This window comes from Puma concolor, chromosome A1 (genome assembly GCF_028749965.1).
Source record: "Puma concolor isolate L17-30 chromosome A1, mPumCon1.1.hap2, whole genome shotgun sequence".
NCBI classification, from domain to species: Eukaryota; Metazoa; Chordata; class Mammalia; order Carnivora; family Felidae; genus Puma; species Puma concolor.
In genome coordinates this window covers 67766408-67792049 of record NC_141667.1, presented here as the reverse complement: position 1 = coordinate 67792049, position 25642 = coordinate 67766408, and the positions used below count along the sequence as shown (strand labels likewise).

The following is a 25642-nucleotide window of genomic DNA, read 5'->3' as shown; positions in this document are numbered from 1 at the left end:
CCAGTAATTATGGACCTGCCCTCCCTGGTGTGGGAGTCCAGGCACCCTTGAGAATCCACAAATGGAGATTTTACCTGTTGGCTCGCTTTAGGTCATTCACGAACTCTGCTGATTGCTGGTGTCGGATTTCACTGCTCTTGGTGAGTCTTTCCAAAGCGCTCACCAGCTCTTGCACTCTGGCCTTTAACTTCTTTTCTCTGTATCAAAGGAGAGACAGAGCACGCCTTGAGTAACTTGACATGATGGGGGCGGTGGCTATTACCCTGCAAGTGGTGGCAGAGAGGAAGGTTTAGCTTGTGAAGTCAAAAGGCAGGTACGAAGAGGAAGTTACTAGGGGGCTCAAGAGTTCACCTTCCGCTCAGCAGAACCAGAACATCTCAGCACTGCTTTCTTTAATGAGAAGAGCCCCTTAGAGATCTCAGCTGTCCGTCTGGTGTCACAAAGGAATAAGGCGGGAGGTTGCAGCCTTCCAGCTATGGGAAGTAAGGCAGTCTAGAAGTTTCTGCTTGGGCATACCAAATGCTCAGCCACAAGTACAGCTTGACCACAAAACCTTATCTGGGGCCCACACTCCTCTTTTCCAAGTGTGCTGAAGCATCTCTTGAATCACCCTGATTTGAGTACAAAACCTCTGGTCTGGGCTGCCTACCCTGGACAAGTCCCTACTAGGTGAAATCAACATGTACTACTTTTGCAGAAACACAAAAAGCGGTACTGATGGAGTGGAAATCAATATTCTCATTTTAAAGGTCCTTGTTCCCCCTTTAAAGTACTTAAATTAGATTTGCACTTTGAAAACCCCCTGCCCCATGGTTTCAAGTTCCTTGGGCTCTTTCCTGCTAGGGGAACTCAAAGTAATTGACTTAGGGTTCAGTTATGGGAGGTTTCTGGTGTCCAATGTGCATATTGCCTTCCTGTGATTTCCTCAAGAGCGTGAGACCTGGGCAGGGAAGCATTAATGAGACCTTCCCTCAAGAGGCACAGTGTTACCACATAGTCCCAAGTGTCACATGCAGCACCATCTGATCTGTTTTATTTGAATTCACTCACCAGGTTCCCCCATTAGCATGTAGGCTCTAAGGTGGCAAAGACCTTACTCAAATATACTCTGGTGGTACCCAGCACCATGCCTGGGTGACAGCTTCTCTGGGACAAAAGTTGTTAAAATAGCTTCCTAACAACTCACTGAAGGTATCAGATTCCTTGGAGCATAATGAGAAACCAGGATTTACGGAAGAAATTCCTCTAAAAATGATGCATGAGTGGACGACAAATGTACATGAGCACAACTGTTCTGGAAGGCAATTTGGAAGCATGTAGCAAAATAAAAAGTGAACATACTCCTTGAGTAGACAACCTGATTTCAAGGAATTATTCTTACAGCACATGTAGGTGCCTAAAGACACATGAGATTACAGCTGGACTCACTTCAGTACTGGTTACAACAGCTAAGAATGGGGACCAACCAGGGGACTGGCTAAGTTCATTAAGGTATACTGGTTCTATTGAAATGCCCTGCAACTATTTGTTAAAAATGCAGATCATCGTGCACTGGCATGGAAAGGTGTCTGATGTATCGTCAAGTGAAAAGGACAAGTTCTACTGGATGCCAGTTTTGCAAAGACAACTAAAAATCTGAGCGGGAACGGCTCAGACACTCTAACAACTACCAGACCAGACACTCTTAACAGACCAGAGAGCTACCCACCACTCAACAACGGGTAACTCCCAGAAGGGGTGACTGAAGGCTCTCTCATGTTCTACTTTACTCACTTCTGCATTGCTTAAAGTTTTTGTAATTTTTTGTATGCTTTTTGTAAAGTGTGTGAGAACCAGTCTCAGTGGTAACGCTTCCTGTAGGAGGGCTGTGGGAGGGTGCACAGATGGGCTAGCCCTTCCTGGCTTTTCAAATATCTTTTACGTTTCTGCTTCCAGTTACTCTAAGCGCAAGTCGGGCTTTCCGACAAGCTCACTAATGAAAGAACTGCGACACAAAAATCTAGGCTTGCTTTTGTGAGGATGGAGGGGGAAAGGTCTTTTTAAAGGAAACCTAACAACCAGCCCTAAGTCCCTATGACTACTCAGTGAATCCTCGCACCCACCCTAATGGAACTGGAGCCAGGGCGGCTGCAGAGCAATTCCTGAGGAATGTGAGTGTCTTAGGGGCCCTAGCAGCCCCCAGGAGATCTCAGATCTGGTTGCATTTACTACTGTAATGCAGAGAGCGGACAATTTTCTAGCAGAAGTGAGAAGTGTCATGGAGGGTGGTGACAGGCAGCCCTCTGTCAGTTGAGGCAATGTGAGGACAACAGGAAAGATTTCTCCCCCTTCCTTCTGGCTATTAAGAATGGGGAAGGGGTTATTTGTCCTACATTTTTTGTTACTGTTCCGATTCTTTTGTCTTTTGTTCTAAAGTTGATGAATAGTGTAAAGGGGGAAAAAAATCATGAAGTGAATTTAAAATGTCACCATGAACTCAATAAATTCAAAACAAAAAAACTGCCCAGAGCGATACCCTTTCCCACCCCAATTCCATCCACACCCCTGCCCCACCAGCCTAGAGAATATGGAAATCCCAGGCTCACCACAAAACAAAGGGTTCCTTTGCCCCAATACCCAGGCCCCTGGGGGACCGGAGGGAATTTTTCCGGACCTGGCAGGCTTTTCAGGACTGGGAAGACAGAGGAGAGGCCCTGCCCAACTGAGGGGCAGGGGCACACTGGGAGCTGCGAGTTGCCTCTAAGAACTCCCTGGGCCTCAGGAAGGAGATGAGAGTGCACCTGTTTGTACAGATTCCAGGACAGAACCAGGATGCTGATTTATTTACTGATACAAAGATGAGGCCAAATTTCAAACCTAAACCTAAAACATGGGTTACTTTACCTGTTTGCATTTGAGTGAGGCAGACACCTGTCATAGGAGTCATGGTTCCAAGTGTCACTCGTCGACTGAAATACGAAACCACTTTGAAGTGACCATGAAAGAGGACTTTACCTCCATTTTGACCTTAGTCTGCACTTTCCAATTAAGTTTTTCTTTCCAGTTTATCTCTGAACTCAGGCAAAAGACGTGCAGGCAAAGCATCCCCTGATGGGAACCGAAACTATCCCCTTAAGCAATGACTACCCTGAGCCAGCAAAACCCTGCATACACCCGCTGACCTCTGTCCCACATTTTCCCTACATAAACCTAGAAGTATCTTCAGCACTTGGAGGCAGTATTTAAGCCAACAGTCCACGTCTTCCCGGTGTTGGCCTCACTCAAGTAAATTCCCTTCTTGTGTCACTACCACTCACCTCTCTGCCTTTGGATTTTGTCAGTGGTGAGTGGCCAAACTTGGTCTGTGTCACCCCCAGCACCAGGTGCTCTTGCACCCCTGCACCCCAGCTACAACTCTACATCCACACCACCAGTACGGCAGCACTAGCCACCGCAGCCATCTGAGCACCTGAAGCATGGCTGGTCCAAACCCAGATACGCTGCGAGTGTAAACACACACCAAAATTTCAGGACTTGATGTGGAAAAAAAAAGAAAAAACGTAAAATATTTCAACAACTTTTAAAATATTGCGGGGTGCCTGGGTGGCTCAGTCGGTTAAGCGTCCAACTCTTGATTTCAGCTCAGGTCACGATCCCATGGTTCGTGGGATCTGTGAGCCTGCTTGGGATTCTCTGTTTCCCTATCCCTCCCCTGCTTGCGTGCTCAAGCACGTGCATGCATTCTGTCTCTAAATAAACTTTAAAAAAAATATTGGGGTGCCTGGGTGGCTTGGTCAGTTGAGCGTCTGACTTCGGCTCAGGTCATGATCTCATGGTTCGTGAGTTCAAGCCCCACGTCGGGCTCTGTGCTGACAACAACTCAGAGCCTGGAGCCTGCTTCGGATTCTGTGTCTCCCTCTCTCTCTGCTCCTCCCCCCTTCTAGCTCTCTCTCTCTCTTAAAAATAAACATGGAGAGGCTTCTGGGTGGCTCAGTCGGTTGGGCGTCCGACTTCAGCTCAGGTCACGATCTTGCGGTCCGTGAGTTCGAGCCCCGCGTTGGGCTCTGGGCTGATGGCTCAGAGCCTGGAGCCTGCTTCAGATGCTATGACTCCCTCTCTCTCTGCCCCTCCCCCGTTCATGCTGTCTCAAAAATAAATAAAACGTTAAAAAAATTTAAAAAAAAATTGAAAAAAATATTGATTATATGTTAAAATGATATTTTGGATATATGGAGCTAAACATTTTACTAGAGTAAATTTCATCTTTTGTTTTTTTAAGTTTTAAACGTGGCTACTAATAAAGTTTAAATTGCCCACGACTTCCTTTTGTGACCTGTGTTCTGTCACCAGGGGACCAGCGCACGTGCTTGCAGCACAGCACCAGGGGTCACCCTGGATTCCATGTCAGTAGGTTTGGGGTGAGGCCCAAGAGCACCCAGGTGATTCTAACTACCAAGCAAATTTACGAAATGGGTAAGGCTAAGTGTTCCTCACCAGATGTATGATGTACCTCACGCGGTCTCAGAAGGTTCTGGATCTGAATGCGATAGGACACACAGGGGGGCACACTTTCCTTAAGTCTACCACTTTCCTCGGTTTCTGGAAGTTCTTATTCCAGTCACTTTGGAACCTCAATCATTCACGTCCTGTTCCCTCTAGTTTCTGGTTCAAATTTTTCTTGGCCTTTAGCCGAGAAAGAATTTATACTGTGTCTGGATAAGATAATGAGGCTAACACACCACTTTCTTGGCTCCACACAGAAAAGAAAGTAAACATTAAACACGACATGCTCCCTTTGCCCCTCCAATACGGTGTTTTCTGGAATGCCCAGAACAACATCATCCTTGCCTTCTTCCTGGTTCCCTGACTCAGGAACACGAGCCTCCCCCAGCAGGTGAAAAGTCTCTCTTTTTGGTAGCACTCTCACTGTGCAAGCCCGTGGCACCCGCCTGCGCACACATTTCAGTCAAGGGCCCCCCGCTCCACCCAAAACGATGGTCCTTCCTGCTCCCCGAGGGTCCTGTGAGCCTCTCACCACCGAGCCAGGGGCGGTTTTTCTTTTCAACGTCAGCACCTGTAAGTGGCAGCACATGTGTGGTCCAGAGAGGGCCGCAGTGCCCGGGAGGAGGGGAGGGCTCACCAGCCACGAGGGAGGGGGTACGCTGTCTCCAAAACAAAAAGGCCGGTGGGCACTATAATCACAAACCCAAACGTGGTGGGCATGCCAGGGGAGCAACAGGGCGAGAGGCTGTGAGGACGTCAGGAGACCTTCCGCACAGGCTGCGATCAGACCAAACCGCGGGGAACTGCAGCCACACAGCCACACGGCCTGCAATCTCTGGGTAATTGCTCGTTATACACACAATTACTCAATAGCGAGAATCGTCTGCCATATGTAGTTCCTCTCTCCCTCCCCTTCCACTTGTGAACCCCAGCAGGCTTCCTCTCCACTGCCACTACTCGTCAGGTCACCCAGGACCTCAAGCTGCCTACCCCTTCCCCTCTTCCTGGTGCACGCGCACCTTCATCCTTCACTCGGGAGCCCTGAGCCCACTCGGCCTTCCACCGTGTGGTCCCAGCCGTCCCTCCCTGTTCCGCACAGACTCCTCTTTCACTGCCCGACTCGAAATCCCCCAGTATTTAGGACTTGGGCCGTATTTTGGGTCCTACCCTTTCTTTACTTGCCTCTCTCCATTCCCATTTACGTTCCTAAAAGTGACCTACGTGCTGGAAGCTTCCAAGTTGTTATTTCCAGGCCCTTCCTTGGATCTCTGGACTTGTCTATTTGACATCTCTACTCAAAAGGCGTCTATTTATCATGCCTGGAGCAGAACCTTCCAGATCATCGTTCCTATCCACCCTTCCTGCCCTGTCGGCAGACAGCAACACAGCCCAGCTGCAGTCACCAGTCTAGAATCAGCCCAACTCCTCCCTTTCCTTGTCCTCCACCTCCACTCAATGGCAATCCCCATCCACCAAGCCTTGTGAAAATTCTGCCCCACCGCCTAGAGGTCCAGGCTGCCCTCACTGCCGACCATGAGCGCCTCCTAACTGGGGTCTCTGCTTCACTTCTGCACCCTCTGGACTGGTCCTCACACAGCTGCTGGCTAATTCTTTAATAGGACAAATCAGATCATATTATTGTCCTTCAGTGCCTTCCACCTGCACTTAGAGTCAAGTCTGCAGTCTCACATTGATCTCAGAGGCCCTGCTTGACCCGACCTCTGCCTACCCAGTGTTGGGTATCACCCTCCCCCTTGCAGCCTGGAATCCTCTCAGTTCCCAGCACACACTATGCTGTTTCCCACCACACAACCCTGTACTAGGTTCCCCCTGCTCGACATGTGCTTCTTCCACTTGGCTACCTTTCCTCTTTCTCATGTCAGCTTAAATGTCACCTCTTTGTGAAAGCCCACCTTGCCTACCCATCTAAACATACGTCCCAGAGGTATGCCGTCACAGTACCTTGTCATTTCCTCCATACTATTCATTGCAATCTGTATTTAATTAAAAAAAAACCCATCTCCATAGTGACTGTATCACATCACTCTAGTTATTTCCCTCATGGTCATCATCAGAGTCTGTAACTGCACTGACCTTTGAGAAAAGCCAGGCAGCGCTAACAGCAGTCTCTAAGTCCGCTCACACAGATGGAGTTACTTACTTCTCACAACGACCCTTGGCGGTCAGTGCTATTAGTACTCTTCTAGTTTTTCAGATGAGGAACTTGAGACCCACTTAAGCGACTTGCCAGTATGCCCGTGGAATTGGCATGTGCCCCACGGTCTGTGTGCAAGCCTGTGCTCTTCAGCACCTCGCTGTGGGTCACAAAGGGAGGCATGGGACAGGGGGATAAAGACCTCTAGAGAAGAGCCCATGCCTGTGGCGCTGAGGATGAGGTGGCCCCAGGTAATGACGCTCTGCAGGTGTTAACGTTGGAGCGTGGCTACATTTTGCTGGGAGTAGCAGCAAGATGAGCATAACCATCTTTTCTGGCCCAGACTTTCCCGTGACCATGTTTCTTGCCCAGGAAATGCAGCTATGTGTCCACAGGCGGGCCACTGCTTTTACCTGCGGCTGCAAGGCACTCTGCTTCTAGGAGATCTGGGGAAAGGCCTTCTGTCTGGGCTCTGGGAGTGGAGGGGACGGAGGGGACGACAGAAATGAAAAGAAATGTCAGTTACCCAAGCTCCGCCCACCTCACGGGTATGTGTGTGTGTGTGTGTGTGATGTGAACATTGGTTTTTACCTATGCCCTTTGAGGCCCTGGCTCAGCAAGTTATTTACATGCTAATCAACTCACAGGTGCACTTTGTACCCCATTAACATCCTGCAGATCCACGTGCATCTACAGAATTCTAAGCACAACTTTTGTTATCTGATTGCTATTCTAAATCAGCCAAATATGAAGAATCAGCAGATACAAGTTTAATAAAATAGCACCGTTTAAAATAGTGGCCCTACTGACAAAACAGTGAAGATTCTGCTGCTGTTTTGCTCACGGGGGCTCCTGCTCTAAAAAGGACCACAGCTAATTCCCTCTTCATTTATTCTACTCTTTGTATGGCTCAAAGCCATTATTAATCCATAGCTGCTAATAACAGGGGTCAACTGGTGCCATCTTTTGTCCTTTCATGGACATGTGCTTCCTACAAGTCTGGAAGACTTCTAGAGCCGGGCACATTTTTGCAACTTGGACTTGGCTTTGAACTGAGAAGGCTCCTGGTCAGCACCTGTGGGGGCATAGAGAAGAGCAGGTAGGTACATGGTGGAGGTGATAGGAAAGCTTCAGGAAGGTAAGTGTCCTACTGGAGGGGATGAGACGTGGGGTCCACAGGTTGAGAGAGACAGGGGCATAAGGTGAAGAGGATGCTCCCGGGAAGATGATTGTCCAGATAAACTTGGACTACAGACTCTGTACAGGAGAAACACCTGAAAATGGGCTAGCAAGCTAATATACAGACGATCTCAGATGCCAAGACTCTGAAGACGTCTGCAGAGCAACCTGATCGGAAGTGTGCTGCTCAAAGGCATATTTGGTGGCAGAATGAAGGGTGAGCCTAACGGCAGAATGACCAATCAGGATGCTACTCCCAGAGTCCTGAGGAGTCGAGGGCTAACCTCAGGAGAAGACAATGCAAATGGTCAGGAATGGCTAGGATTTTAAGGGAAAGAACCACCTATGCTAACAGGAGGTAGAGAAACTTCAAAGTTGTAATCCTGGATCATTAGAAAAATATAATTTGTAATAAGTAAGAATTCTGAAGAAGAGGCCAATTTCAAAGTGCAGGAGCCAACAGATTACAATTTGTTTTGGACATGCCGTGGTTTTTTTTTTTTTTTTTTTTTTAATACTTTTGTTGTTGTTAAGTTAGTTAGAGCATGAGCACACACGTGCAAGCCAGGGAAGGACAGAGAGGGAGAGAGAATCCCAAGCAGGCTCCATGCTGTCAGTGCAGAGCCCCACACAGGGCTCGATCTCACAAACTGAGATCATGACCTGAGCTGAGATCAAGAGATGGACACTTAACTGACTGAGCCACACAGATGCCTCTGGACATGCTGTGTTTTGAGGCTCTAGCATTTTCTCTCTAGCAGAGAGAAATGAGGCTGAGAGAATTTAGGGACCATTTAGAAGGAACAAAGGCATCCGAGTTGAGGTCATATACCTGGGTGAGTAAGCCATGATCCCTGCCCAAAAGGGACTCTCCTTCTGCAAGGGGTGGCAGGTTAAACAGGGGGAGGGGAGGTTGGAACCAGGCACATGAGAAGCAGAGCAATTATGTGTTCTGTGATAGAAGCAAATTCAGGGCACAGGAACCAAAAAACAACAAACAGACCCATTTTATAGACAGGGTAGAGGCACAGTGACTTGAGTGCTTGGGGTGTGAGGTTAGGTGATGTGAGGGCAGGAGCAGCAGCAGGAGTGAAGTCCCAGAGGCACAAGAGAGAATAAGTGGTCTGGTGTGACTCAGGGTGGCGGTGGGGGCGGGGGGGGGGTGATGGTACACATGATAGGAGGTGAGGGTGGAGAATCAGGCAGGGGTCAGATCACACACTGGCTAAGGAATTTGGACACCGACGACTGTGAGTCACTGGAAGGTTTTAAGTAACCAGGAGAACTGGGTAGAATTCTAAAATGGCCCCCAAGATCACAGGCGTGAATAGACACACCTTCAACACACCAGTGATTCAATCAAAACTAACCTAGGTGCTGCTGTGAAAGATTTTTGCAGATGTAATTAAGACCCCAAACAGCTGATCTTTTAAGATAAGAAGATTATTCTGGGTAGACCTGACCTAATTAGGTGAGCCCTCAAAAGGGGCCGGGCTCTTCCTGGAAAAGATTTAAAGCAGGAAAGGGATTTGATGAGTGGGGAGGTTCTCCTTGCTGACTTTCAGAATGGAAGTGCAGAAGGTATTTCAGAGGCCTCTAGGAGTCGAGTTATCACTGGCCAACAACCAGCAAGAAAATGCGAGGTGAGCCCTACAGCCACAAAGAACTGACCTGCCAACAGGCAGAAGGAGTTGGAGGCAGATTCTTCCCGAGAGCCTCAGATGAGAGCATGGCCCTAAGCGAGAGTAGCCAGTCATGCTGTGCCTGGTATTTCTGACCCACGCACAACACGAGCTAATAAATGGGTGTGGTCTTAAACCACTAAGCTTGTGATGATTTGTTACATGGCAACAGAACGCTGATGCAGGGTAACCATCAGATTTGCATCTCACAAAGTCACTTGGAGAGGCCCAAAGACCCCCGCCCAACTCCGCTGCGGCATTCTCGAGCACACACACGTGCTCCGGAGTCTCCTTCCTCGGACCCGTTCCTCACGGATCTGCTCCTGGCACAGCACCCTTCTCCAGCCAGCTCTCCCATTCTCAACCAACTCCAGTTTGAATGACTGGCCACCTTGCTCTCAAACATCTTTTCCTGGTTCTTGTGTCACTCCTGCAGGTAGGTGTGTCGAGGTCTGTCATCTGGAATTCTTTGCCTCCTGCCTTGCACGCACACTGGCAGGCCCACGGGCCAGAGAGAATAGGAGGGGTTCCCGCTCCATCTCGATGAACTGAGACATTGCCTCCTGCACCCACTCCTTCCTGCCAGCTCCACTCCCAATTGGGACACATCCAGGTGACCCAGATCTGGTGTCTCATGACCACACCAGTCAGGTGGGGCCCACCTGCCCTAGATGTCTCCTCTCAGGGATCTGATATGCAGCTCTTCTCCAAACTGCAGTGGGCTCGTTACTCATCAGAGAGAGAAAAGGATGTCTAGGTGCATCTCTGCTTGATGAGTCGGGCACATCTGGTCCCTGGACAGAGTGGCCACGGTCATGTGTGGATGACACCTTTAGGTGGCATTTTACAGAATGATCTGGCACACGTGCATGCACAGGTGGTAGATTCCAGTTCCCTACAGGGCTCAGCAGCGCCCCTCAGGGGCCTGGGACTAGATGCCCCCAGCAGGGTGGCCGGCTTCTGCAGGTGGCTGTGTCAGAGTCGGAGCCGGAGCCAGGTCCTGATCTCCCCAGGTGGGGTCTTGCCCTGCTTGGGGGCCTAGTGACAGGTGGATGTGCAATCGTCTGAGGTGGTCACCATGTCACAAGCCCCATTCTTGTTATCTAGCACTGAAGAGCACAGTATCCCTACCTTTTAACCAACAGGACCCAGGGTCTGTGCGTTTGAGGAAGTTTGCCCCCCGGACCCCAGCACTTCATTTGCCCTCAGCATCTGCTAGACAGATGCACAGTCATGTACCAGGGGCACAGATGTTCCTCTCTGGCCAGACCATGCACACTACAGTGGGCGGAGTCTTCAAGTGAGCCCATACATGTGAGCTCAGCTCACACTCATCTGTTAGCACTTCTGCCAGCACACGGCTGGGGTGGGGGGGGGGCGGCAGCAGAGAAGGTAAAAGCACACAAATGTCCCACTGCCTCCCTGTGTGACCTTGGGTAACTACTCAGCCTTGCTGTGCTAGTCCCCAGCCCACCCCCATCACATGGAGAGCAATGCCTGCTCCTCACTGCCTCCCAAGAATATGATGGAGATGAAACAGCCTCTCTTTTCAGCTGTGCTCAGGTCCCAAAGGCAGGCTACGCAAACACCATGTAAGTACAGAGAGTCATTTCTGAAAATACATTCTCGACTGCATTTTTACAGTTCACTTCTTCGGTGGAAAGGTCATTCACTTCCATTTTACTAGGACAAGAGCAAGAGAGGGATCTGAGAGGAAGCAGGGTTTCGTGGCACACAGCTTGTGTGGACCACAGCAAAAACAAGGTGCCCTGATAAGAAAAGTTCTGTGCAAGACTGGAAACCTGGTCATCCAGATGGGGTTTTATGGTAATGCTGGTGCCAGTAAAGCACAATGAATGTTCGTGCAAGTGGAGGGAACGAAATCAGACCAGATGGGAGTAACACAGTCAACGTGTGATTGTCTGGAGTCTTGGTTTGATTCCAAACAGAAGGTTGGGAGAAGACCCAAGAGGGTGGGGGTTGGGTGGGGAAAGACTGACGGAGGCTGACACCCAGAGAGGTAGCTGGCAGGGAGACTTGCCTGGGGCAGTGACCTAGAACCAGCAAGGCACCTACCTTCCTGAGAGGTTTCTCCTCAAAAAAAGACCGCTGCTTAGCCCGTCTCCCAAGCCCCTCTCTACCCCTGCTCTGTGCAGCCTGGATGCCTGGGCCCACAACTTTGTTGTTTGCAACCATCCTTCTTCCAAGGGAGAGATATTGCTGAAAATAGAGGGCGATTCCCTCAGCTAACTTCCACCACTAGTTCGGCAGTGATTTAAGAGCTTCAAAGAAGATGTGAGCTTCCACTTGATTTTTAAAAATAAAAACACCCCCAAAACCTCAGCTCTCAGGTTATTCATGTTATATACCCTCATGAAATGATTATTCCAGTTCCTAAGCTATATTTACAGTATAATGACGTTATTTTCCTTTTTCCTGTAGTCCTGTGGGTTCTTTCTTGGCTCCATCTATCTGGGTCTTGATTAGAAATCCATGCTAACCAACTTTCGGCTGGTGATTGGAAGCCCGTCGTGACTGACAGAACAAATGAAGTCTCTCTCTGTTTAGTCAGCAGAACCTGCATCCTCCTTGTGCCAGCAAAGGCCTTGGGGGTTTGGGGAATGTGAAAAATTGAGAATACAATATCCAAATGGCTCCCAGTTGGAAGCAGGGAGTGGATTCGCATCCCATGTTTCTGGCACAGTCAAGTCATTAGGATTTGTTGTGGGCATTTTCCTTGGGCTGCTTTTCTCCTCCCGCCTCAAGCAAAGCAATTAAATTTCACCTCATGGCCAGAGGGGCTGGCAATGTGAAAACAGAGCCATTAAGGCTTGGAAGGGGAGACGAAACGGGACAGTGAGTAAATCAGGAGGGTAGTGAAGTTCCCCACAAGGCAGCCTTCCATCCCCCCCCCCCACGCCCCATGCTTGGAGGCCACACTGTAACATAAACAGCCCCAGCTGGGTCAGCACAGCAGCCTGAAAGTCTACTGTAGCCGTCCCCTCTGACCCCCAAGTCCCCAGAAATGACAGGAAACCCATTTTTTAAAAGTCCTCAAGCATGTCAAGAAAGCAAGGAGTGCTCTTTGTATACCAGAAACCATGAGCAATCATAAAAAATGAAAGGCAGGTTTTTTTCCTTATTGAAAAGGGAAACAACGTAAAATGCACGGAGAAAAAAGCTGCTACAAAAGGAGGGAGGGGATTCTGAAGTGCTCCAACTGGAAGCGCCAGCCATCTGGACAGGAGGGGACCAGACAGTCGGGCCACATATGCAGCCAGACAGCTGTTGTCAGCCGGGAGAACAGGAAGCCCAGAAGTTGGGCTTGTGACCCCAGACGGAGAGTCGCAAAACTCCACTCTAAAAGGAACTTACGTGTGAGGAAACAGAGTTAATACAGCAGACAAAATAATGTCTTAGAATATGTCTAATAAATATCCTCAGATAGCCTCATCTTGTTAAAAAAGAGAGGATAGTTTTCATCACCCAAATAAAAAAAGAGATTATCGATTTCATCACCCAAATAGGAAAACTCAGTATGGAAGCCAGACACAATGGGTGTAGCTTAGAATCCATTTGTGAGCTGGAAAACTGAGTGGAAGAACCTCTTCGGAAGGGCTACGTGAGCTCCTGTGCACTTGACACTTGGTTTGAATTTGAGATGTGCTGTGAGTGTAAAATAGATACTATATTTGAAGACTTAGTGAAGAAAAAGGAAGGAGGAAAGAGAAGAGCAAGAAGAAGAAGAAGAAGAAGAAGGAGGAGGAGGGAGGAGGAGGAGGGGGGAGGAGGAGGAGGAGGAGGGGGAGGGAAAACTATCTTAATACATCTTTTAAAAAAATACTCTACACGTTGAAATATTTTGGATACACTAGGTTAAATAAAGTGGATTTACTGCTTTCTTTTTACTTTTGGAGTGTGGCTACTAGAAAATGTTAAATTTCCTAGGTGGCTTGCATTCCATGCCTACTGGATAGCGCTGCAAAAGGATGGCGGGAATATGCAATGTTACGATCTGAGAGAGAGATCTGGAGGAGTCAGCACCCTCCTTGCAGGAAGAGAGGAAGAAGGGAGGGGTAGGAACACTGAAACAGTAGAGAAAAAATGTCCAGGACTGAATAAATACACATATGAAGACTTCTTGAAAGAGCCAATGATGCTGAAAGGCAGTATTCCCCCTGACGATGCCTGTTTGATCATCACCATTTGACACTGTCCTGAAGATTCTAGTCAATACAACAGCACAACAAAAAAGCCAAGACATTTTCTACTCGCTGATGAAATGACTGCCTATATGCTGTCCCCTGCCACTCCCCTTTCCAGAGGCCTGGCACCAGCAGGGCTTCTCCATATTGAGCCTCCAAGGCCTGGGTAAAAGTGGACATACCAGCACATACTCTTTCCCGGGCCAGTCTGTAATGACCCACGAAGAGCTGACATGAGCAGCCAAGAGAACTCAGAAGAAAGCCATTGCTTCCGGAATAAACTGCTCACCAGGGTCACGGGAAGGGTGCTTACCGACGGATGGCATTGGCGAACTCGGCAGCCAGATCACTGTCGCTACATGATGTCCTCAGTTCAGCCAGTGACAGAGCTGGGGAGGCGGCATCAGCACACTCCTGGGAGGAGGGGGGAGGCAGTAAACACATTCTGGTTAGACCTGGAGTCAAGCCTGAGCACACACTGGAAGCACAAGGCAGCTCTGCCCCACTTCTTGGGACCTTTGTAGGCTGGCCGGTGGGCGAGGGGGACTCCCAGTGTTCTCTGAGCACTCCACACACATGTTCTCCCACTTAATCATCGTGGTGACCCTTTGAGGCAGATACAGTCGTTATCCCCATTTACCAAGGAGAAAACTAAGGCACAGAGAAGTTACGTTGCCCCCAAGTAACCAGCTAGGACGTGGTGGAAGCAGCAAACCCAGGTCAGCTGGCTCCAGGTCCGTGCTCTTCACCACCGGGTTAAGCCTCTGGCGGCTCGTAAAAGACAAGTGGGAAATACACCTGAGTTTCCTTGCTCCCCTCCCCCAACCTACTTCTTGGGAGAAAACCAATCTTCTCTAGATTTAGGGGCTTTAGTGGGTTCAGTGTCATCACCTAGAAAACCCAGGAAAAAAGGAAGAAAACAGAAGTGCACCCTCCATGTTTGTCCTTTTTAATTTTTTTTTAAGTTTATTTATTTTGAGAGAAAGAAAGTACAAGTACAGAGAGAGAGGGAGAGAGAGAATCCCAAGCAGGCTCTGCACTGTTAGCACAGAGCCCAACACAGCCCTCGAACTCACGAACCACGAGATCACGACCTGAGCCGAAGTCAGATGCTTAACTGACTGAGCCACCCGGGCACCCCTGTCCCCCCCCCCTTTTTTTTTTTAATTTAAGTATAGTTGGAACATGTTACATTAGTTTCAGTTGTGACCCCACTCATATCTTAACCTTAGACAGGAAACTTGGCATCATCTAAACCCAATCCTCTCATTTTATAGATGAGGAAGCACAAGAGCCAGAACTCCTAAATCCTAAACTGAGTTAGGACTACTCACAAAGCAATCATCACACCCTCTGAGCACTCTACTTTCCTGTGTGGAGACAGAGGTCAGCAGCTACATAACCAAGTGCCTGGAAGGCCCTCATCTGACCACCTGCTCAGCAGACCTTTACTGCACCCCAGGCTTGAGAATGAAAAGCTTGTAGTCTGTTGCAGGAGACGGCATATAAACAAAGTTATATCATGATTGGAGGCGAACCACAACGAAGTATGACCTGGGCACTAGGAGTCCAGATGACCAGAGGGCACAGGGTCCTCTCAGCACTCTCCAGCCCAGGGACCACACCAGAAGGCCTCTGCAGCGGCACCGCCAGCCTCGGAACGATTCCCACCACCTGCACTGCCTTCCCTGCCCCTCTCCACCTTGCTCCTGCAGACCCAAGCCTCCATCTACCAGCCCTGGGAGCTGTTGCGATTCCAACACCCTCTCTTTTCGTGCATCAGCAACCACGCGAATATTTCATAAGACTACCTGGTGCCTCTCACCGAACATGTTTGGTAGTTAGTCTCTGCTGCAGAGAGAGAGAGAGAGACAAGTGCTGCAAAAACTGCAACTTAAAACTGCTCCCAACAAAAACCGCTCCAAATCTGCAACTTAGTAAGATTTGGAACCCAGGTTGCTGGCTGGAGAGAAGTTTTAGAATAAGCACAACACCCACCCTACGTAGCCAGCATGGATGTTCTAGATCCAAACCTGGCTTGCCACCTGTTTTTAAAAGGCCTGCAAGTCTAAGCGTTGTTTTCTAGTTGGTTTTTTTTTTTTTTTAATGTTTATTTTCGAGAGAGAGAGAGAGACAGAGCCCAAGAGGGGGAGGGGCAGAGAGACAGGGAGACACAGAATCCCAAGCAGGCTCCAGACTCTGAGCTGTCAGCACAGAGCCTGATGTGGGGCTTGAACCCACAAAGCACAAGTTCATGACCCGAGCCAAAGTTGGATGCTTAACCGATTGAGCCACTCAGGCACTCTGCATTGTTTTCTATTTTTAAAATCATGAAAAACAGAGTATTTTGTGATGTGTAGAAATTACAGGAAATTTCAATACCCATAAATGAAGTGTTATTGGAACACAGCCCACACCCCTCCGTGTCTGCATGTTCTCTGCTTTCACGCTGCAGTTCTAAAACGGCAAAGTTAAGTACTTGCAGAGGAGTCTGTGTGACCTGAAAATTGTAAAATAGTGACTTCTGGCTCTTCACAATTAGGCAACCCCTCTTATAGACCGCCCACCTCATTTACCGACAAACAAGACCAAATCAATAGCCCAGAAGGGAGATTTCATTGAAATAGTAAATGGATCTAATATTTGAAAGACAAGATAATCAGCTTACAATAATTTCATTACCTGAACAACACAAGGTACTGTTGGATAAAGCTTCTTACTCCAATGTAAAAAAAAAAAAAAAAAGAAAGAAAATTAAAAATAAAACCATCTGGCCTTTTTGTGTCAGATTTCTGTACTTTGAAGCCATTCCACAAAATATAGCGCTTCCCTCAGTCAAAATAAACACCAAGAACTAGGAGGAAATGCTCAGCTCATGGGCCTTCTGGCAAGAACGCACTAAGTCCATTTCCACCACACCCTAAGAACACATAGGCGAACACTGGAGCTCTGTCAGCTCCGTCCCGAAGTGACTGGTGACAAACTCAAACGGCTCTACAAAGATTTTTAAGGTGTTGACACAGAATGGGAAACCCCATTTTCTTGAGCCCCAGATATTACTATATGAAATTCTTCACAGGCCGCTGCCCTCCCCAGGCTCGACTCCCCAGGCACTGGGCAGATGGTTTCCTGGGGCATCCACACAGTGACCTTCCCTAAGCCCAGCCTGTGTACATCACACCCTACTGCAAAGCCTCCAGTGATTTCTCACTGTCCTCAGGACAGCACAGTAGGCTTCAGCCAAATCAAATCCTCTTCCCCCTGGGGGTCTTTGTCCTTGGCGTTCCGTTGACTTTACAGTGGACCGACCTCTCGGCCCCAGCCCTCTTCCTCAAGTTAGCGCCCACTGTCCACTGGGTCCCAGTTCAGGAAACCTGTCCCAAATCTCCACATCTGGGTTCCGTGTTGGGTCTGTGCCCTTCCATCGCACTGGGAATTGATCCTCGGCCTTAGGTCACCGTGTGACGATCACCTGTGTCCCTCTCTGGAATGTAAACCCCTGAAACTGCCTCCAGTCCCCATCAGGACCCACTCACATCTATCACATGAAGGGATGACTGGAAAGCAGCCAGGTCTTGGGAGAGGTGGCCCAGCTGGGTGCCACGGCCATGACCTCCCTTTGCTCCCTTCTTAGGTGAGAGGTGGGCAGACTGTAGTGGTGGCCCTTTGTGAAGCATGCTCCAAAGTTCTTAGTTGTTTAGGCAGGGACCATTCACTGCCACACCAATCAGCAAGTTGCTTCCTTTCCAGGTACTAACTCTCTCAGGGACACCCCTCCATTTGGGCTGTGAGATGCCATTCATTAGACTGACAAGTCAACATATGTCTCCATGTCCTGGGCCGGAAACAAACTGGGGTCTGGAGAAGCTAGCATTTATTAGGAATAGAAAGTAGGACGTAGAAAACAGAGGTTCACTACCCTGGGGTGAGGGATGTAATTCTTTAGGGTCCAGAGTATTTTTTTCTCCAGTGCAATATTTGGAATAATTCTGAGATACAGTATGATGGAATGAGCTTGGATTCTAGAGAAAAAGATTTCTGGGCTCATGGGAATGTGAGTTTGAGAGATGACACCACCTGACCGCCCACACTCTGTGACACTCTCTACGTGATCCAGTGCTTGCCTTCCTACTCATTTGCCTCAGCTGCTTCCGGCTTCCCGCCTCACCCACGGCGGAAATGCCAAGCTGGGGTGGCAACATGGATGAGAGGGGGGAGGACGGTGAGCCAAATGTGGGTTAAATCCCAATTCTGCCACTTATCAGCTGTGAGACCCCTGACTTCACGTGAGCCTCATTTCCCTCATGTAAATGGGGGTACCTACTCCTTCAGAGATGAGATTTACAGGAAGCAGCAAATGCAATGATCAGTTCAGATGTGACCAACAGGCAATGGCCGCTGTGCGAGGTGGGGGAGCCAAGGAGGCAGCCCGGTACCAGACCACTGGACGCCAGCACAGATCACTCCGCTCATCAGACTATGGCATATGAAAATGCTTTCACTAGTACATAAAGTGCAATTTTTAAAAACGTGGATCTGACGTACACCTGGGTGGCTCAGTTGGTTAAGCATCTGACTCTGGTTCAGGTCATGATCTCATGGCTCGTAAGTTCGAGCCCCGCATTGGTCAGGTGCTGTGCCGTCAGTGCAGAGCCTGCTTTGGATCCTCTGTCCCCTGTCTCTCTGCCCCTCCCTGCTTACACTCTCTCAAAAATAAATAAAACGTTAAAAAAAAAAGTGGATTTGGTTTTTTTGCACCCAAAACGTTACCTTCTTTAAGGTATCTAGAATAGCTTGTAGTCCTCATGCAAATAAGGAAATTGAGGCTGTGGGGCAGTGAGGGGAGGTGGCGGTCACTGGGTGGGAAGAGCCCCAGGGGTCCCCGTGCCTTTGTCCTACCTTGCCGGGCTTGTCTTTGCCACCGCTGCTGGTGGAACTGAGGGATCGCATGCGCTGTTCCTTCTGCTCCTCCACCTCGGACTTCAGGTGCTCGATGTGCACCAGGTAGGCCTGCTCCTGGGCCTCCCGCGTGCTCAGCTTCAGCTCCAGCGCCTTCTTCTCCTTCTCCAGGAGGTAGAGCTGGGCCTTCAGCTCGGCCATCTCCTCCTACGGAGCACACATGGTATGAGGCACCCACGCTGTGAGAGCAGGGCCAGGTGTGGGAAAGCAGGCGAGTGACAAGGGGCCCTGAGGGTGTGACCCCCAGCCCTGCGATGGAGTTACCACTTTGCAGCCGGGACAAGATGACTGGGAGGAAATAAGCCAGCTGTCTCTACCATCTGAAGGACTGATGTGCGGACAAAGCCATGTGCTTTGTCATTCTACAGACCAGAACTGAGATGAATGAAGGAGTTACAGGCAAGCAGATTTTTGGTTCATTCTAAGAACCTAGTAACTGGAACACACGTCCCCTGCTGCCCCTCACCCCCCACAGTGGGCACACCAGTCATGCTGGAAACCACTCTTCCGGCATGCACAGGCTGCGCTTGTCAAAGAGGTTGTGAGGGAGGGGCATCCACACAAGGCTGGGCCTGGCTAGTTCCCCACCAATTCCCACTCCCTTTCCCTTTGCCATGGCACCAATCCACATATTCAATGCCCCCTGGTGGCACCCTTGGCACCCTGCAGCTGAGCCAGGGTATCACCTCAGCTCTTGTCTACCTCAGGAGGCCCAAATAAAATCACTAGAAACTGAGTCCTTCAGAGGTGACTACTCATTAGATAGCTTTGCAAAGTGTCTTAGAGAACTCAAATTAGAGTTTTCTGGGGAGACAAACAAGTAACTCCAAAACAGGGAAATGCTACCTTGGGACCAGCAGCCAGAAAACAATAGCCACCAGCACTTACTGAGCATGTAATGCTGCTTTAAAGGTTTATACAAAGTAACCCATTTAATTCTTCCAACCTGAGATGGATATTATGAGGGTCTCCATACTTGGATGAGAAACTGAGGCACACAGACAGAAATCCACCTGCCCGCAATTACTGCATAAATTGGTAGCCAGAGTTTGAACCCAGGCTGTCTGGCTCAGAGCCCAGGCTCTTAACCACTAAGCTACAGTCCCTCCCTCAAGGTGGGCCCATGCATGACTCTTGTCATGTGATTCCACCAGTACATGACTGCCAGGTCAGTCTTCCCACCTATCTCTGGGATAGACTCTCTATAACTGAGTTTCTATAACTGAGTCTGAGCCTTAAGAAGGATTCACCTAGGTCACTGATTCTAGTTATCCCTGAATGGATCCTTCGAGGTAATAAGCCACGGGCCTAGTGTGCTCTTCTTGATAAGCCAGACCTGGAGTGTAGATGTTCTCACCCTCCAGTGTGGGGAAATACCTAGAGGGCACCCACTATGGCTTATAATATTCAGATCAGGGTAGAGGGAGGGGGCATTAGACATGCAGAGGGCAAGGTGCTCAGCGGCTACTCAAAAGAAGACTCCAGATCTTTCATAAAGATGAGATTATAAAACCAGAATGAAAGGTGGTTCCATACACCGGAGCCTTCTCATCTTTTGCCATTAGAAGCAGAATTCTGAAGGTTCTGGCAATACTGCATACTGAGCTAGTGGGGACAGTCACACCCAGAACAAACATATAAATAAATGCAAGCTCAAAAGAAGGAAAAATGAATCCATGGGTGCCAGAAATGAAGAGGGGAACTCTGCCCAAGAGGAAAGGCAAGGTGGCCATAGTACAGGCCAATGGAGGTGTCGGACCAGGATGAAGGCCCTAGGATCTAGGGCTTTTGGCACCTGTGCTAAGGGCAGGGCTGAGTGCCAGAACAGAGACCCTCTACATGAGCCAGGACTCTCAAAGTACTGCCTAGAGTAAAAGACTAGATTTATTTTCTGGAGATGTGGTGAGGGAACTTATCCCTCAAGGTCTGGGTGGGAAAAGGAAGAGCCTCTTTTGAGGAACCAGAGCCACAAACTTGTCATGTGAAGATGTGAAACAGGAATCCTAAGCAAAGAATGTAACAGAAACTAGTTCTCAGTCTTTGAAACCCATGGGTCCAAACAGATCCACGCACAGAACTATTCTGTAGGGACATCTACTACCCAAGAGGACTTGGTAGAAGATACGATCTCCACTGAAGATGAGCTGGTGTTCTCCCAACCCACACGGAGAGAAAATGGAAATGAATCATGATGAGACAAAATCCACCTTTATAAGAACCAGAAATAACAGGCCAAACACTAGAAAACAAATCTTTAAAACAAAGAGAGAAAGAAGAGTTGTACAGAAGGAAAGGCTATTCAAAAAAGAGTGGATTTGAAAAGCAACCAAGTAGATCGTCTAGAGACAAAAAGTTCATATACAGGAAGTGAAAAACCCAGAAAACTTGAGTGTCTCAGCAATTGTATCCTAGAGTGAAATGGTGAAATCCAACATAACCTGCTGCTAGTGGCCCTGGAATGGTGTGCATACCCTTGAACATGCTGTGTAGGGAAGGGAGAGGACTCTGATGTTTACCCTTCAAAAACCTCAGAGGAAGGGAACCAAGCCAGATGGCTGGCAATGGCTGCCTCTGGATCATATTATGGGTTATTTTCTCCCAGCTTTTTATAATTTCTGCTCTTTTAGATAATTTCTATGATGTATACACATTTTATTTTCAAATAGCAAAGGGAATATTAGAGCCTTTATTCCACCAAAAAAGTCTTTCTTGGCCAGAGTAACCCGGAATTTATCGCACAACATGTTGGCTTGAACATAAAAAGGAAATCCTTAGTCTTTGGCCAAAGGAAACGTGTTTGGAACACATAACGAAAGGGCAGCTTCACAGCTCATGCCGTGGGGTGCAAAGGCCCACAAAGAGGGCTCCTGATTGGGGAAAAAGGCACTGTGATGATGGACCCAATGCCTGGTTCATGGGCAATGAGCAGAGACATCAGCCAAGGGTGCATGAGGATTCCCCAGAGGGAACAGAAGTCAGGGTCTGAGCTGAGTGGGAAGGACACAATAAACCAGCTTAGAAGCAAAGAAGCTGATTCCTAATTTACTGCCACAGCCCAAAGTCTTCCGAGGCTTCAGTTAGACTCAAGACTGAGCAGTCGCTGAGGACAGGGACACATTAAGCAAGTGACCCGAGTGTGTTGGGCTGACCACAGCTGGCAGCTCCTCTCTGCTCTCCAGAGGTGAGCTAACCAGAGGGGACCCTGCTCTTTTCTGAGGACAGTGTTGGTCCCAACAGGAGACACCAGTTACTAGCTATTAATTCAGCACTTCCTTGACCTACCTGGCCCAGTGGACCTGCCTATGGTTTTAAGCTGGCTTCTGTCCCTGAGCCCCTCCCTCACGTCTCAGTACCTGGGAGTAAGAGACACTGAGGAATCCAAGGCTGTGCAAACCACACTTTTGTGCAGAGGAGAGTGGAGTTTGGAGAGCAGGCTTGGGAACACAGCTCCTGGCCCTGACTCCCCATGTTAGTAGGTCTGGCAGCAGAGTCCTGTGCAGAACCAAGACCTGCAGGAGCAGCCCTTACCAGTGCCCACCTCTGCCACAGGCAGAGAGCTGGTTGCAGCCATATAGGAGCTCGGTCCTGGCAAGTGGTTCTTTATTTCCACTCCAATTGGGTGTATACAATACAACACACTCTGACCTGAACTTCCTGGAGTTCTCCCAGGCCCCACAAGGTAAGGATAAAGTCCACGACTGTCTTCACTTCAAACACCAGCCATGAGTGCTGGGGGCGGGTGAGGTGGGGAGGGGGTTGTCCCCAGGTCACTTGCACTTCCCACCAACTGCTTCCAAAAACCAGGTTTCCACAATCCACTCATGATCAGTAACTCGCTAGACTCCAGAAATCACTACCTATATCTAGTTTTACCATAAAGGGTGTACACAGGGTGTGCCTGGAAGCGTGCTGAATGCAGACCTTCTCTGCTTCAGTGTCGAGGAATTTCACTGGGGTTTCAGGACTAGGCACAATTGATGAAATTGCAGGCCACTCAGTGGAACTCAATCTGCAGCACTCCCTACCCTCACTGGGGGTCAAGGGGCTGGAAGTCCCAACTCTATAATCACATGCTAGATCCTTCCAGGGACAGCCCTGGTATTGCAGCTTCCAGGGGGCCTGCCTCCTTAGCATAACAAAGACACTCTGGAAATTCCAAGGGTTTGCAAATTCTTGGCCTGAATTGGGAACAGACACCAGATACAGTCTTCCGTCACCACAGCAGTCTTCAGAGAAAGCACTCAGGAGAGTAAGGCCAAGTGCTTGGCACCCCTGGCCGGAAACATGCAGAGTGTGTGCTGCTGAAGGGATGGCAGTTTAACCACTTCTCAATGAGGGGCACCAGCTTTCCAAGAAAGCTCCCCCTGCTCTAAAGATGCCAGCAGATAACTCAGCCAGCTGGGCAAACAGCCCAAGATCTTGTCAGAAACACTGACCTGAACAGCGCTGGGAAACTTCACCAGAGAGCAGAATGATGCAAGCAGGCTACACATGGCACCAAAGGGACAAGGGCGTCAGGAAACTGGGGCTCTGGTCCAAGTTATGCACCTGCCCTTGCCCTATCCTCTCCCCCACTCCACATTAACATCAGCCTCAACCCAAGAAGCACCATAAGCTTCTGGAGATTAGGGGTCCTTTTATGTGGACACAGGCCAACCTGGAGGGATCTCATCTAGCTTCTCTTGGAGAATGAGGTGTTCCAAAGTTGAGCTGGGACACCCCTAGGCATTCTCCTGAGTTCAGCTGACCCCTCTAGGGACATATCCAGCTCAAGTGACCCCAGGCACACTGATACTATTCCTGCCTACAAATGAGGCTCTGGCTGTCCTCCAGAGGGAGGTGACTGAACCTAGACGGGGTTCATATATCATCATCGTGGACCTGCCTTCCGAGGGCCTTTTCTTGTCTCCTTCTGATGACATGGAAGCAAATGGGCACACGGTTCCAGGGGGCCCCACCCCCACGGTACCTTCATGGCCATCAGTTCCTGCATTAGCACGGCATTTTCTAGATCCAGCCGCTGGCTGTCCCCCCGGGGCTTAACATCATAGCTGAGGGGATCGATGTGGATGCTCTCCAGCTCCAGCATGGTCAGCTTGACTGCGGCCCTGTCATTCTTGAGCTGCTGGATGTAATCCTTCAGCCTTTGCTCATCTTCTTTAGTGAACTCTGTGTCGCAGCTACTGGCTGTGGAGCTGGTTGTGCTGAGGAGACAGAGAAAACCTGTCACATTCCCCCGCCACTGTGAACAGGTCTTTTTCCTGACTCTTCCCCATACCCATCTCTCCAATGGTGTTTAAATGGTAATCTCCCTGCACCTCCAAAAAAGAAAAAAAAAAAGCATTCTTCATGTAAATTGATACAACTTTTTAAGAGAGAAATAAGTCTGAAGAGTAACAGAAATGCTTACCCCCTTTAACACAACATGTGGACCCTAAAAATGAATTCTGAGGAAATAATCCCACAGAAACAACAAGATACACCTAAAGATATTTCATGGCATAGAGGGTGTAGTTAGTCATGGTACATTCCAAAAGGCCGTAAGTGATGTGGACGTTACAGTAATAATTATGACAATGGTAGAAATATTTTAAGTGGAGAAATAGGATGAAAAGTAGTATATAATAAAAAAAATCGGTGTATGTGTGGACAGGACCTAAAAAGGGGAGATGTTAAGGAACAAAGCTGGAGAAAAAAATGCCTATGGTGTGATCTATAGACATGCGTGTGTGCACATACTCACTTGCGCAAACACACGTCCAGGACTTTGAAAGCAATCCCCTCGGGGTGGCAGTGGAAGGTGTGGTAGAGAAAGGGGAGTGCTGTACCATGAAACAACCCCCTACGTGTGTGTGCTGTTACTGTGACAACTTAGAAAAGCAGGATGCCCCTGGCCTCCCTGCCATTCCTCCTGCATCATGGCTGAGTATAGCATCCACCACAGGGACTCAGGCCCATCCAAGCAGCCCTTGGATGCTCATGCTGAATGGTGATGGCTGCCAGATCTGAGGAGCACTTAGGATGAACCCTGAGAACATGGTGGCCCATGAAGGTTTGTGTGGGACCCAGACCACCATGCAGGAACAAGCATCATAGGAAAACTCAGGCTCTGGCTCTTAGAGAGGGCTCTGGCTTTTTCTGGCAGTGGGCAGGCTGCCCCCACTGGCTCAGAATGAGGCCCTCTGCACCCTGTCAGTCCTCAAGCATTGAGGCCAGTGTGGACCTACAGTTTCTCTGGATCTACACTAGACTTACCTACACTTGATGCAGTCCTCGTGGCTCTGGCCTTAGCACAATGGCAGACAAACAGGCAGAGGCCCATTTAACTATCATCAAAACAGGCCAGTTTGGCGTTATCATCTGTTGTTACCAATTTGGTGACTCAGGCTCAGAGATATTAGGTGGCTTGCTCGGTCATGAGGCCAGACACCGGACTTGGACCACCGTCTTCGCATGCCAGCATTCGCAGGCCAGCATTCACACAGCTCGCATTTGTAGAAGCTGTGCCAGGAACAAGGAGCGGTCTCCATGGGCTGCTGGCTGCCGTAGGCCCAGCCCTGCCCTCCTCACCTCAGCCTAGAACAGGGGTAACAGGCCTGGGATCCCAACTCAGCAGATGCAATTGCTCTATAACCTAGGTGTGACCAAGGCCCATTCCACTCTTATGGGATTGACACATATCTAGACACATTATAGAAGACTAGGCTTCTGCGGAGACAAAGGTGAGGAGAGGTGATAAGCTAGAGCTCCCCGACTCAGCTGGCCGTGCACAGGAGGAAGAGAACCCCCTAGGGCTTGGGTGATCTTCAAGTCAGAGAACTCCTGCTGGGACTGGAAGCTCCTGAGGACCACAGACTCTGGGATTGCTCCCCCCACCCCCCAGTCTCTTCAGCCCATCAGGACAGGTAGGATGTATCTCATAGATGAAGGGAGCAAGATCAGCCTGATCAACACACAACACCTCCTCCTCATAGGCTGCG

The 25642-nt window shown here is 49.2% G+C and overlaps 1 protein-coding gene across 4 annotated transcripts in view; it reads right to left on the bottom strand.

The window, feature by feature from the left end:
* The window catches only part of MCC (MCC regulator of Wnt signaling pathway), a 433554-nt gene that overhangs the window by 4140 nt on the left and 403772 nt on the right, over nt 1–25642 (bottom strand). For all 4 annotated transcript variants that reach the window (XM_086682183.1, XM_086682115.1, XM_086682242.1 and 1 more), the window contains 4 exons: nt 23632–23866; nt 18603–18809; nt 14017–14117; nt 75–197 (listed from right to left, as the gene is read on the bottom strand). In XM_086682183.1, the coding sequence (XP_086538309.1) occupies nt 75–197; nt 14017–14117; nt 18603–18809; nt 23632–23866 (666 nt within the window). The remainder of the gene's footprint in view (nt 1–74; nt 198–14016; nt 14118–18602; nt 18810–23631; nt 23867–25642) is intronic.